Genomic DNA, 12,140 nt, shown 5'->3' with positions numbered 1-12,140 from the left:
TTTTTGTTGACGTTAAATTAACACATTTGATTCATTAAAAAAAAGTCATTTTTCTTTAAAGGGCTAGTTTGGGACCAAAATTTCAAGTACATCACTATTAAAAAAATTTATCACCTATTTAAAACATAAATATAATTTAAAATAATATACAATAAATAATAAAATATATAATTCAAAATTAATTAATAATACGTAAAATATGTATTATATTGAAATAATATAGATATGCAATTAAAGGAGGTATTATGCATAATAAAAATAAAATTATTAAAATAAAATTTTAATTTAGTGATACATTTAAAGTTTTATCAATTTAATTGACGTAGTTTAAATTTTTCTATGTGCATATTTTTATTAATTTTTTTAAAAATTAAAATATTTTCTAATAATATAACTCATTTAAAATGTTAAAGAACATTTTAGTAATTTCCTAATATAATTGGTAACGGATTAACTTATAAAATCAAATCAATCAGAGCTTAAATATGAAAATAATTTTTTTTATTCATTCTATTTCTAATTTTTGGTGAAAAAACATAATTTAATATCATTTTTTGTGATAAATAAAGTGAAATAACTCTCTATTGGTTCAAATAAAATTTAGAATGTTTCTTCTACTAATATTTTTATAAATTTAAATATTGCACTAATGTCAATGTAAAAAAATTAAATTTCTTAATTTAATTATATTAATATTTATCATACTCATGAAATTTAATATTTCATATAAATTTATATTTTAATAGTAATGGAGTAGATGGTTGTTACTTTTCTTCTTTTTTTTTAAATAATGAACGGTTTACTTGATAGTTTAATTAAGAATTTTTTAAGAGTGCATAGATATTTTGTTTATAAAAAATTAAATTAAAATCAATATTAACCGAGATTCAATTATAAAATATAGTATTTTTGGTTTCTTACATCCAAATAAGAAAAATACATATTATTTGAAGTCATAATTTTAAAATTTTGTGTACCCCAATTTTACCATTAGTAATATTTAATTTTTATATTAATAATTTTAAATGTCTTGATTACCTTTATTTTTCAAAATTAGTATTTATTCCCCAAGATTTAGAAATATTTGAATGGACACTTATAATAAAAATATTTTTTTGAAAAAAAAAACATAAATTTAAGGTACAAATAACAATGGTGAGGAGAGATAAAATATTAGCATTATAAATTAATTATTACAAAAAAAATATTAGTTTATTTAAGAAAAAGAAAAGCTGTGTTGCCTGTCTCCGTAAACAAAAGCACAGATCTGATTTTAAAGCTACGAAGGAAGGATTTAGCAGTGAGCAGAACAGATCTGAACACCACTTCACTCCCCCACATACCACTTCATTAATATTATAAAGAAAAATATAATAAAAGGGCAGATAAAGTGACAGCCCGGTGACCAACTGTTTTTTGCTTTGCATTTCGTAATGGCAGAAGTAGCATTGCATTGCATTTTATCTTTTGAGGTACATATCAAGCTGTCTCAACCTCTCTGAGAAAACAAAGCTGCCATTTTACCTCACACAGGAAGAAAATAAAAACTTAAGCAACCAAGCAAGAAAGAAAGAGCGATGAGGCAGGGAGCATCAGCAACCAATTAAGATGATGAATAGGAACCTAAGGGAATCGCTGGTGAGTGGCGGCGGGAGGAATAACAGTAATAACATTCCGGCGGCCTCCCTTCATCACCGCCGTGGAAAAATTTTTAACGCTGGATTGTTCCCCAGGGATTCAGAAGAGAATTTGGATCTTTTCTCAAAGAGTCGCCGCAGCCTCTCCGTCGCCTCCTCCGATGGTACAAACTTCTCCTCTTCTGCGTTCCTTTTCTTACTTTGATGCTATTATTTTCAAATTAGTTTGTCAATTTCAAAGGGAGCAGTTAGCTAAGCTTCGTCTCTATTCTTTTCCATTTCTATTTTTCTTTCTCCCATAAATTAAGAAAATGACTGATGGTTTTGGATGCAAATATAGTCGTTTTTAGGGGAATGATAGCTAAAATAAGTTTTGATTTTGATTTTGATTTTGTAGTGTCAGTAAAACAGGGAAGAACATCACATGGATCAGATGATCTACTTTCTTCTACAGATGGAGGAAAGCATGATTATGACTGGTAAATCATTGCTATTTTATTACTATAATAATAGATTACTGGTAAATCGCATCTCTCTCCTTTCCAAATTTAATTAAACTAATCATTTGCATCATTTTCTCTTTCGGATCTGGTTTCTTTCCATAATCCAATGTTCAAAATTTTTTAAAGCTTTTTTCATATATATGGAAAATCTTTGAATGGAAAAGACAACCATCTAAATGAACGAACCTTTTCTTCTTGTGAATCTTCACTTTTTCCATTGTTTCAAGTCAATGTTAACTGGAATCCAGATCTGTCAACTAAAACTAAAACTCATTTCGCTGTTTCAATTTTATTGGAATGTGAATTTTTTTTTTGAGACTACATTTTTTGTTCATATGAACACAATTTTAAATAAATAAATTCTGAAGTTTGTGAATTGTTTGTTTTATTTAATAATTTTACTGAATTGGACCACGAATGCACCTTGATTGGTTTCGTGTGTACCAATTCGAAAATGGTTGAGAAGATAGCAATCTCTGGTATTGTTTATAATAATGTTATGCTATAACGTTGAGTTGTTGAGTTACTCAAGTGAACAAAATTCTGGGTGAAACTTTTTGCCCTAAGCTTTGAGAGGTAAAATTTGATTGCTTTAGTGATCAAATAACCGATTTGACAACCATTTCTGGGTAATATATTACCTTGCTCGCTTAATTGAGACTTGAATTTAGACTCAGTTTGGAAATCCTTGTCTCTCTCAGTTTATAATATTAACTACTTTTCCATTATTAGGCTTCTAACTCCTCCTGGAACTCCAGTCTTTCCTTCATCTGAGGGATCAGAATCTCAGTCAGCTCCAAGAAACAATTCCAAAGTTAGATCAGTTTCAACCACAAAGGCTTCAAGGGTATGCATGTCCTTAATTTTAGACTTATTTTGCTTTTTCTGTCAAAATTAGTGGTTGCACTATTTTCTGGTTAGCATATGATTGTTATTGTCCACTCAAAGTTGGCAACCATGAATGACTTTTTTTTTTTTTTTGGTTTCTCTCTGTTTCAGCTTTCAGTTTCACATTCTGAAAATAATCCTTCCTCGAGACCTGCTAGAAGCAGTTCGGTCACTCGACCTTCTCTCTCTTCTTCATACAATAACTATTCATCAAATAGGGGCAGTTCAATTCTCAATACAAGCTCAGCTTCTGTGTCATCTTATATTAGACCATCCTCACCTATCACCCGCTCATTATCTACAGCAAGACCTTCAACCCCATCTTCAAGGTCAACATCATCGCGGCCCTCAACTCCTTTGAAAGTCCGTCAATCTCCAACAAGCTCTTACCTTGACAACAGTAGGCCCTCACAAAGTTCAAGACCGTGGACTCCAACTTCTAGGCCACAAGTCCCTGCAAACTTGAACTCAACAGCTGTTCGTTCGAATTCTCGCCCATCAACTCCCACGCGTCGGAATCCAGCAGCTTCTTTGTCTTCACCAGTTAGTCCTTCACCTTCTTCTAATGGGCGCACTGTTTCAAATGGTCACACTGCAGCTCCAGCATCTCGACCAAGCTCCCCAGGTCCACGAGTCCGCCCTCCGCAACAGCCAGTTGTACCCCCTGATTTTCCTCTTGACACACCACCAAACCTTAGAACAGCGTTGCCTGATAGGCCAATCTCTGCCGGTAGGTCCAGGCCCAGTGCTTCTGTTACCACAAAGACAAACCAAGATACTACCAGCTCTATAAATATGCCAAGAAGACATTCTTCACCTATTGTCCCGAGGGGAAGGCTCACCGAGCCTCCTGGAAGGACTCGGGTCCATTCCAATGGGCATCCATCTGACATACACGAGTCACGGAAGATCTCACATGTCTCCGATTTGGCTATGCGGAAACCTGTAAAATCTTCAACAACCACCGCAGATGGCACAGGATTTGGAAGGACTATCTCAAAGAAATCACTGGATATGGCTATTAGGCATATGGTATGCTTACCCTCTACTTTTTATTGAATAGATTTTTAATTCCTATGTAGAACTCTGCTTGTTGCAAATGAAAATGAATTCCTCTTCTTGATCATCTGCTCAGGGCTAGGAATAGTGTCATTGAAGTAGAGAGTATAATTATAGATTACAGTTGCACTTTCAACTTCGATATTCTTAAGTCTTTATTATCATTATAAATAGAACATCACCATTATCCAGAAGTTGTAGCAGAAATTTTCAGGGTCTCAGGTATTAAACTTGGATTTCTAAATAAGAGCTTAGAGTTGCAATGGCATGTTCAAAAGTTGGAATTTGATGTGATTTTTCCCTTAGATGCTCTGTGGCGGTAAGAGACAGCATCATGTTAAGTTACTGACAAAAAAGTGTTCCTACATCTCTGGGATATATGAAGTGTATCATGCAGGATAATCCTAACGCCCCTTATAATCTGTGATGTAGGACATAAGAAATGGCACAGGGAGTGTTCGTTCCCTTTCAGGCACAACGCTTTTTCCTCAGAGCATCCGATCTGCATCTGTAAAAACCCAAACTCTTCGTTCCTTAAGCACTTCAGACTCTGTGAATAGCAATGGAAGCTCTTGTAGCATGAAAAATGGAGACTACTCTGAGAATGGAAATAGTACAATGAGAGCTGCAGAGAACGGAAGTGATTCCCATGATGGAAGATACTCGGCCAAATTAAGTGAGGTGGACATCTATGAGAGTTCCCGTTATGATGCAATATTTCTAAAAGAGGACATGAAGAATACGAATTGGTTGCATAGCATTGATGATAAATTAGATCAAGGATCCATCTTTGATAATGGATTCGAGTCTCTGCCTGAACCATTTGAGCTATTATAACATCTAAAAAGTGGTTTATTTTTTCTCTAGGAATTCATATTTATTTATTTTTCTCTCATAATTATTTGGTTACTTTGCAAGAATGTAATCCTAAAGCTTTTACCACTGAACGAGGAGTGAAGAAGGCAAAACGTGTTTCTGCAAAAGATAATCTCATCTTTAACTGTTCTTTCTATTGTCCATCTGTTTGGCTGTAAAGAGTGGAACTCAAATCCAACTTTTTCTTTTCTTTCTTTTTTCTGAAAAAAAAAGTCCAAAGTTTTTCTTTGCATCCTGGCAATTGGAGCCTCAAATTCTAAGTTGATATTCTAAAACCTTTTTTACTTGCTACTGTAACTAAGATGTTATTATGCATTTGAAACGTCTTCGGAGAATTATATAATATCAATGACTCAATATAAAAGTATCATAAACGCTTTTGTATAAGAATTAAATTTCATTTTATTATCTCTATTAAAAAATCAGTAATTTAACTTCTGTACTTTAAATTAAAGAGTAAATTAGACATTGTTAAAATTTTCATTTATTTGTACGGTTAAAAACTAGAATGATTAATAAAATAACAAGATAGTGATGCTTAACGTGTGATGAGTATCTCATGCTGATGTACACAGATCAATTTTTAACAGAAAGAAAGAATGAAATTTTTAACACAACTAATTTACTTTTTGATCTAATATATAAAAATTAATTTATTTAATTTTTGAATAGAAAAAAATTAAAATACAACTTAATTTCTAATACAGAATTCTTTATTTTTGATACTTTTATCGGCCAATATGTATTAGAAATAGGTAGTTGAAAGTAACCAAGATTCAGATCCATTGCATGTAGCGGAGGACCATAATCCTGCTGGAAAAAAAATCATATAATTGAAAATGTGGTAAAAAAACATGCCAGATAGCCAGCCAAACAAACAAATGATTAAAGCTGATAAGAAGCAGGTAGGAAGGCAAGAACTACACCAGCTCTAAATTTGTTTATTAATTATTTTATAAAAGAAAATCAAAAGGGATTTTGTATATTAATTTATTATAATCATTCAACTAACGATAGAAGAGGTTATAAAAAATGGATACCGAAACATCTTCTTACCTTTGGTAACACATCCGGAAAAAAGAAATGTGTTTGCAATTTCCCATCCAACATAAAACATATGATCCATATTAAGTGCACATGGAATTCCCCAATGCCTTGAATCGCTGCATCAAAATACGGACACGTTCGATTAACCTTGGGCTACTTAAAAAATTTTCCTTAACATAAAGGGACACACGCCCGTGTAGGTGGACCGTGTGGACTCACACGCCTGTGGGCTCATCCCGTGTCCAAAACTTGAGCATTCTGTTAAATTAACACGACCAAGACACACGCCCGTGTGTCCTACCCGTGTGCTAATTTAGCTTAGAGTTTTAGGTGCAGGGGACACACGGTCATGCCACACGCCCATGGGGATAGGCTGTGTGTCACACACGGCATAGACACACGCCCGTGTATCTAACTACGTGGACTTTAATAGGCTATTTACCAAGCCTTTAATCACCCCCTTCTACTTCTTTTTCTTAAAAGATACCAAATTCAAAGTAAAACATGATTATACACTTGTAAATGATCTTGATGAAATTAGTTGTATGGAAACCTCATATCATTGGTTTCATTCAAAAAGGTTATTTCCCATCTAGTATTTATGGGTTCTTATGTTATTGTAACACATTCAAAACTTGGCTCGTTTTTGAACTCATTGCCACTTGAGGCAACCCATCATAATAGAGCATAAACATGCATATAAAGGCAAGTCATAGCCTACTTTCAAATATGCCAATTTCCATGGCCTTTTACAAAAAGATGAATGCATCTTTACATGCCTTCATTTGGCAATTCAAATGACTCATATGACAAAATACTCAAAGCCCTATACATGCCATTAACAAAATAGAAGTGTCTTTATACTAAAGCTTGACTAGTTGATAGTGTGTTGACTCTCCAATTGTCTTAAAATATTTATGAGTCTACGAGCTCTGTAAAACAGGGAAAAGAGAGGGGGTAAGCATTTTCATGCTTAGTAAGCTCAAATAACTGGAAAGTAAACTTACCGAGTAATTAGCATTTTCATGCTTAGTAAGCTCAAATAACTGGAAAGTAAACTTACCGAGTAATTAGCATACATCCATATAATTCATGAAATCATCCATTATGAAATGATTTCCTATCAAATGCACTCAATCAATGAGTTAGTCACATAATCATGTATCATATAATCTAACTAGATGAGCTCATCAATCAACATTTCATTCATATATGTATATCCCATGTTAATCTCGTTGAGTTTCTAGGAAATCTCGATGGAATACCTATTATCCGTCAATTTATAGGAATGATCATTCCATTTATGCACTCCCGTGAACCTCACATCATATAGTAGGATTACCAGTCCAGGCTAAATCCCACATATCATGAACTTGTAAGGTGATGTCGAGATTACCAGTCCAGGCTAAATCTCTTATAGCGACAACACCCTTAATAAGCTCGAATCTAAATTACCAGTCCAGGCTAAATTCAGACCCTAATCAGATTACCGGTCCGGGCTAAATCTGTAATGCATATATATTCTTCGGGAGGCTCGATCATTCAAGGAACACCCGTCCGGACTAGATCCTTTTCATAATTGAGATCAACGGATTATCCATCCGGGCTAAATCCTTACTGCAACACATGCAGGATCCTGTTACACATATCAATCATGGTTTATCCATCAAATCCCCTTTATCAACCTCAACCGAGATGATTATCAACAAGTCATTACCAAAGATGCATTTTATACATCTTCATACTATCAATAAATGCAAATTTCATGCATTCATAAATCATACAATTATGCATATTAGGGGTTTACTTTAAGTTATCCAAACTTACCTGGTATTCTTTTCGGGATTGTGTTTCGGTTATTCTGAAACCTTGCGTTTACCACGATCGACCTTCGGAACTTGTTCCTCGGGGTCTATAACAGAAAAATTAGCTCATTGATACCCCACATAATACATTTCAAGATTAATATCCACCCCTGGTCCAATTGATCGTTTTGCCCCTAACCTTTGACATTTTTACGATTTAGTCCCTAAGCTCGTATAATGAAACACATGCAATTTCTATCTTACCCAAGCCTAACTGAACATTTTTCCTTCTTATGGTAGCCCACATTATCCATTAATTTCTCATTTCTACCACACATTTACATATTTTGCAAAATGGTCCCTATAAAGGTTTCTCATGAAAACTAACTTGGAAAAGATGTTTAACACACGTTAATCTTTCATATTCCTCCATAATCCATCAAAATACCAATAAATCATGCATGGGTAAATTTTTGAACATAAAATCTAGCATGAAATATGGGTAGAAATATGAAGAGCAAGCTACTGGGATTTCAGAAAGACAAAGAACATGAAAAACGGGGCTTGGGAGCACTTACTATTAAGCTTGAAAATGTTGAAAACCCTAGCTATGGTGTCTCTTCAATTTTTTGCAGCCATGGAGAAGAAAATGGCTGATTTTGGCTTGATTTTCCCATTTTAATTCTTTAAAATGACAAATGACCAAAATGCCCTTATGCCTTTTCTTTAAAATTTCATCCATGCAAGCCCATTTTTGTCCAAAAATTTAGAATTTGGAAAAATTACTATCCAAGACCTACTAATTCATAATCTAAAACAATTTTATACAAATTTCTTCTAGAATCCAAGTTTTGCAATTTATTCAATTTAGTCCCTAATTTCCAATTGGACACCTTATGCTTAGAATTTCTTCATGAAACTTTAACACATGCATATACTGATATTCTAGGCCTCATAATAATCATAAAATAGATATTTTGGTGTCAGATTTGTGGTCCTGAAACCACTATTCCGATTAGGCACTATTTCGGGATGTTACAAGATGTTAGTTTAAAAATGTTGAAAGTTATGCCTAAGAATATGCTGGTGTCACAAGCCGCGGATTAAAACTCTTGAAGATTGCATAAAGAGTGTCCCACAGAGGTCAATTGATGAAATGAGGGCTCATTTAACCCAATAGAATTGATCCGACTTGTGGAACCTATGAAGAAATCCATCTACTTGAAGCCTTGGTAGCTTAATGAAACCTTCCAATAAAACTAGAGTTACCAAGGTAAATATTGTAAATCCTAAAGGGATAGGATTATATAGAGTTTAAATCCGTTAGGACTCTCAATTGTAGATAGGCTCTAATCTTGATCGTCAATATAACTTAATTTGTACTACTAGTTTTAGGGGAACTCAACTATAAATAAAGGCATTCCCGCATATTTGTAATCATTCCATTCATAGTTGTGAATATATTTGAGAGCATTTACTTAAACACTTGGTGTGTTTTGTTTTCCTTTGGCTTTTCTATTCTTCATTGCTCTTTCGTTCCGAGTTTACTTCCGCTATATTTTGGTGCCTTAGAGAATTTGTGCAAGAATTCTCACTTTTGCAAGAGTTAGGTTAACTTAGGTAGATTTGGAGCAAAGAAATCGTCTAAGGCTGCGCGATTTACAAGTCTAAAGTTCTAACCCTATGACAGTTGGTATTAAAGCTAACGTTCGAAGGCACCGTTGAGATACCGAAAAGAGCAGATGAGCACAATAACCCAACGAAAATTGTGTTGGGAGTATGTTGTCGAATTTGGAAAGTCATATGGTCTATCTTAAAGAATCCATAGTGAAGTGAATGAAACACTCGAGGTAGTAGAGACATGCACTAATGAGTTAGACCAAGGGGAGAGCAGTTCAAGGAATATGTGACAGAAACCCTTAGTTCAAATATGGATGCATTGCAAGTGCTCCTTAATATTGATGTGGACAAGTTGACAAAAAAGAATGATGCTCTTGAATCTGAGATGACAACTATGAAATAAGAAAACGAAGCCATGGTGATGGCTTTGAAGGATGAAACTGTGGCCACGGCAAGGGCTTTGAGTAGAACAATTGAAGAGCTCGAGGGTGAGCTTGTTCTGTGTCAAACCATCATGGGTAAAGGGATGTTGATTGTAACACTGAATCAGGAGATTGATGTCCCCAAACCGAAGAAGTTTAAGGGGGAAAATTCTGTGAGGAAGTAGACAACTTCTTGTGAAAAATGGAGCAATACTTCCGTGTCTTGGGCATCAAGGATGATGATGCTAAGTTAAACATTGTTGCTCGATATTTTAATGGTTTTTCTCCTTTTTAGTGGTGGCACAGGTCCATAGGTGATACGGTTGAGCCCCGAGACTCATTAAGGGCTGACAAGGAACCTTTGGAGCTTCCCTTAAGACCGATAACTCCAGCTCAAGCCAAAAGATTCAAAGAGGCTGTTTCGGCTTTAGCTGATCGAGTATGGGGAGAGAGTGTTGCTGGGCTCATTGAACAAATATGGACAAGTCACCCGAGCAAGCCTTGCAACCTTTTAGAAGCCCATCTTGTTCATTCATAGCCCATTGAGCTTAACTCCAGCTCGTTTTTAACTTAGCAAAATTTTGTTGCTGGAAATAAGGATTTCAATTCATTTTAGTTATTTTAGTTTGTGTCTTTAATTATGTCATAGTTTGAACATCATTAATATGAGTCTTTAATTATGTCATGGTTTGAACATCATTAATATGTGTTTTACATTTAATAAAGTCATGCATTATGTAACTTTCATGTTAGTTAAGTTTGCATCATTAAATTAAGTCATGTATTATGTAATATCCCGAATTAGGGCCTAATCAGAATAGTGGTTTCGTGACCACAAATCCGAGGTATAAAAATTTATTTTATTATCATTTTAAAGTCTATGGCATGATTACATGATTGTGTGAAATTTTCATTTAGAAATTTTATCGATAGAGGGTCCAATTTGATATTTAGGACTAAATTGCAAAAGTTGTAAAATGTGTGTTCTAGTTCACAAAAGTCTTAAGTACTTGATGTCACAAAAATACTTGGATTTGAGACAATGAAGATGGTTGGAGTTATTGAAAGATTACGAGCTTATTATTGACTACCATCCGGGAAAAGCGAATGTGGTTACCGATGCTTTGAGCAGAAAGTTGCTATTTGCTTTGAGAGCTATGAATACTCAGTTAAAGGTATCAGATGATGGTTCAATTCTAGCAGAGTTAAGAGCAAGACCGATGTTTTTACAAGAGATTTGTGAAGCTCAGAAAAATTACCAAGATTTGCAAGCCAAGAGAAAGCAGTGTGAAGTTGATGCGGGATCAAATTTCAGAATCAGTTCTGATGGTTGCTTGATGTTTAAAAACTGAATTTGTGTATCAAAAATGATGAATTGATTCAAAAGATTTTGCATGAAGCACATAATTGTTGTTTGGCTGTTCACCCAGGCAGTACGAAAATGTATAATGACTTGAAGAAAATGTATTGGTGGAGTGGAATGAAAAGAGACATCTCCGAGTTTGTATCAAAGTGCTTAATTTGTCAACAAGTGAAAGCTGAACACCAAGTACCTCCGGCACTACTCCGGCCTATCATGATTCCTGAATGGAAATGGGATTGGATTACTATGGATTTTGTATCAGGGTTGCTGTTAACTCCGGGGAAGAAAAATGCCATCTGGGTAATAGTTGACAGACTGACTAAATCGGATCATTTTATTCCGGTACGTATGGATTATTCTCTTAATAAGTTGGCTGAATTATATATCAGTGAGATTGTTAGACTTCACGGAATACCTTTGTCAATCATTTCGGATAGAGATCCGAGATTTACTTCGCGGTTTTAGCAAAAGTTGCAAGAGGCATTAGGTACGAAGTTAAATTTCAGCGCTGCCTTTCATCCACAAACTGATGGACAGTCAGAGAAAGTGATTCAGATTCTTGAAGACATGCTCAGATGTTGTGTATTGGAATTTCAAGGAAGTTGGGAAAGGTATTTACCGTTGGTATAATTTGCTTATAATAATAGTTATCAGACGAGTTTGAAGATGGCACCTTATGAAGCATTGTATGGTCGTAAATGTCGGATGCCATTGTATTGGACTGAACTCAAGGAAAATCAGATTTATGGAGTTGATCTAATAAAAAAAACCGAAGAAAAGTGAAAGTGATTCGAGATTGTTTGAAAGCTGCATCGGATAGACTGAAATCTTATGTGGATTTGAAATGAAAGGAAATCGAGTTTCAAGTTGGTGATAAGGTATTTTTAAAAGTGTCTCCATGGAAGAAAGTTCTTAGATTC

General features: G+C 34.5%; 1 protein-coding gene across 1 annotated transcript; it reads left to right on the top strand.

Annotated features, from left to right (window-relative positions):
- The first annotated feature begins 1,248 nt into the window (after window positions 1-1,248).
- On the top strand, window positions 1,249-5,099 carry LOC107887320 (sialidase). The gene is made up of 5 exons (XM_016811513.2): window positions 1,249-1,801; window positions 2,035-2,116; window positions 2,873-2,987; window positions 3,140-4,060; window positions 4,520-5,099. The coding sequence occupies exons 1-5, from the start codon at window positions 1,609-1,611 to the stop codon at window positions 4,922-4,924; spliced, it is 1,716 nt and encodes a 571-aa protein (XP_016667002.1). The 5' UTR covers window positions 1,249-1,608; the 3' UTR covers window positions 4,925-5,099.
- Window positions 5,100-12,140: the final 7,041 nt, after the last annotated feature.

This window comes from Gossypium hirsutum, chromosome A03, assembly GCF_007990345.1.
Source record: "Gossypium hirsutum isolate 1008001.06 chromosome A03, Gossypium_hirsutum_v2.1, whole genome shotgun sequence".
In the NCBI taxonomy this organism is placed as follows: Eukaryota; Viridiplantae; Streptophyta; class Magnoliopsida; order Malvales; family Malvaceae; genus Gossypium; species Gossypium hirsutum.
This window is presented reverse-complemented; position numbering and strand designations above follow the sequence as displayed.

Bases quoted from the DNA above. Each gene is read 5' to 3' on its own strand.
- LOC107887320 (XM_016811513.2), top strand. From the start codon at position 1,609: ATGATGAATAGGAACCTAAGGGAATCGCTGGTGAGTGGCGGCGGGAGG. The intron at 1,802-2,034 runs GTACAAACTTCT...TTGATTTTGTAG, and splicing joins CTCCGTCGCCTCCTCCGATG to TGTCAGTAAAACAGGGAAGA. The intron at 4,061-4,519 runs GTATGCTTACCC...TCTGTGATGTAG, and splicing joins ATATGGCTATTAGGCATATG to GACATAAGAAATGGCACAGG.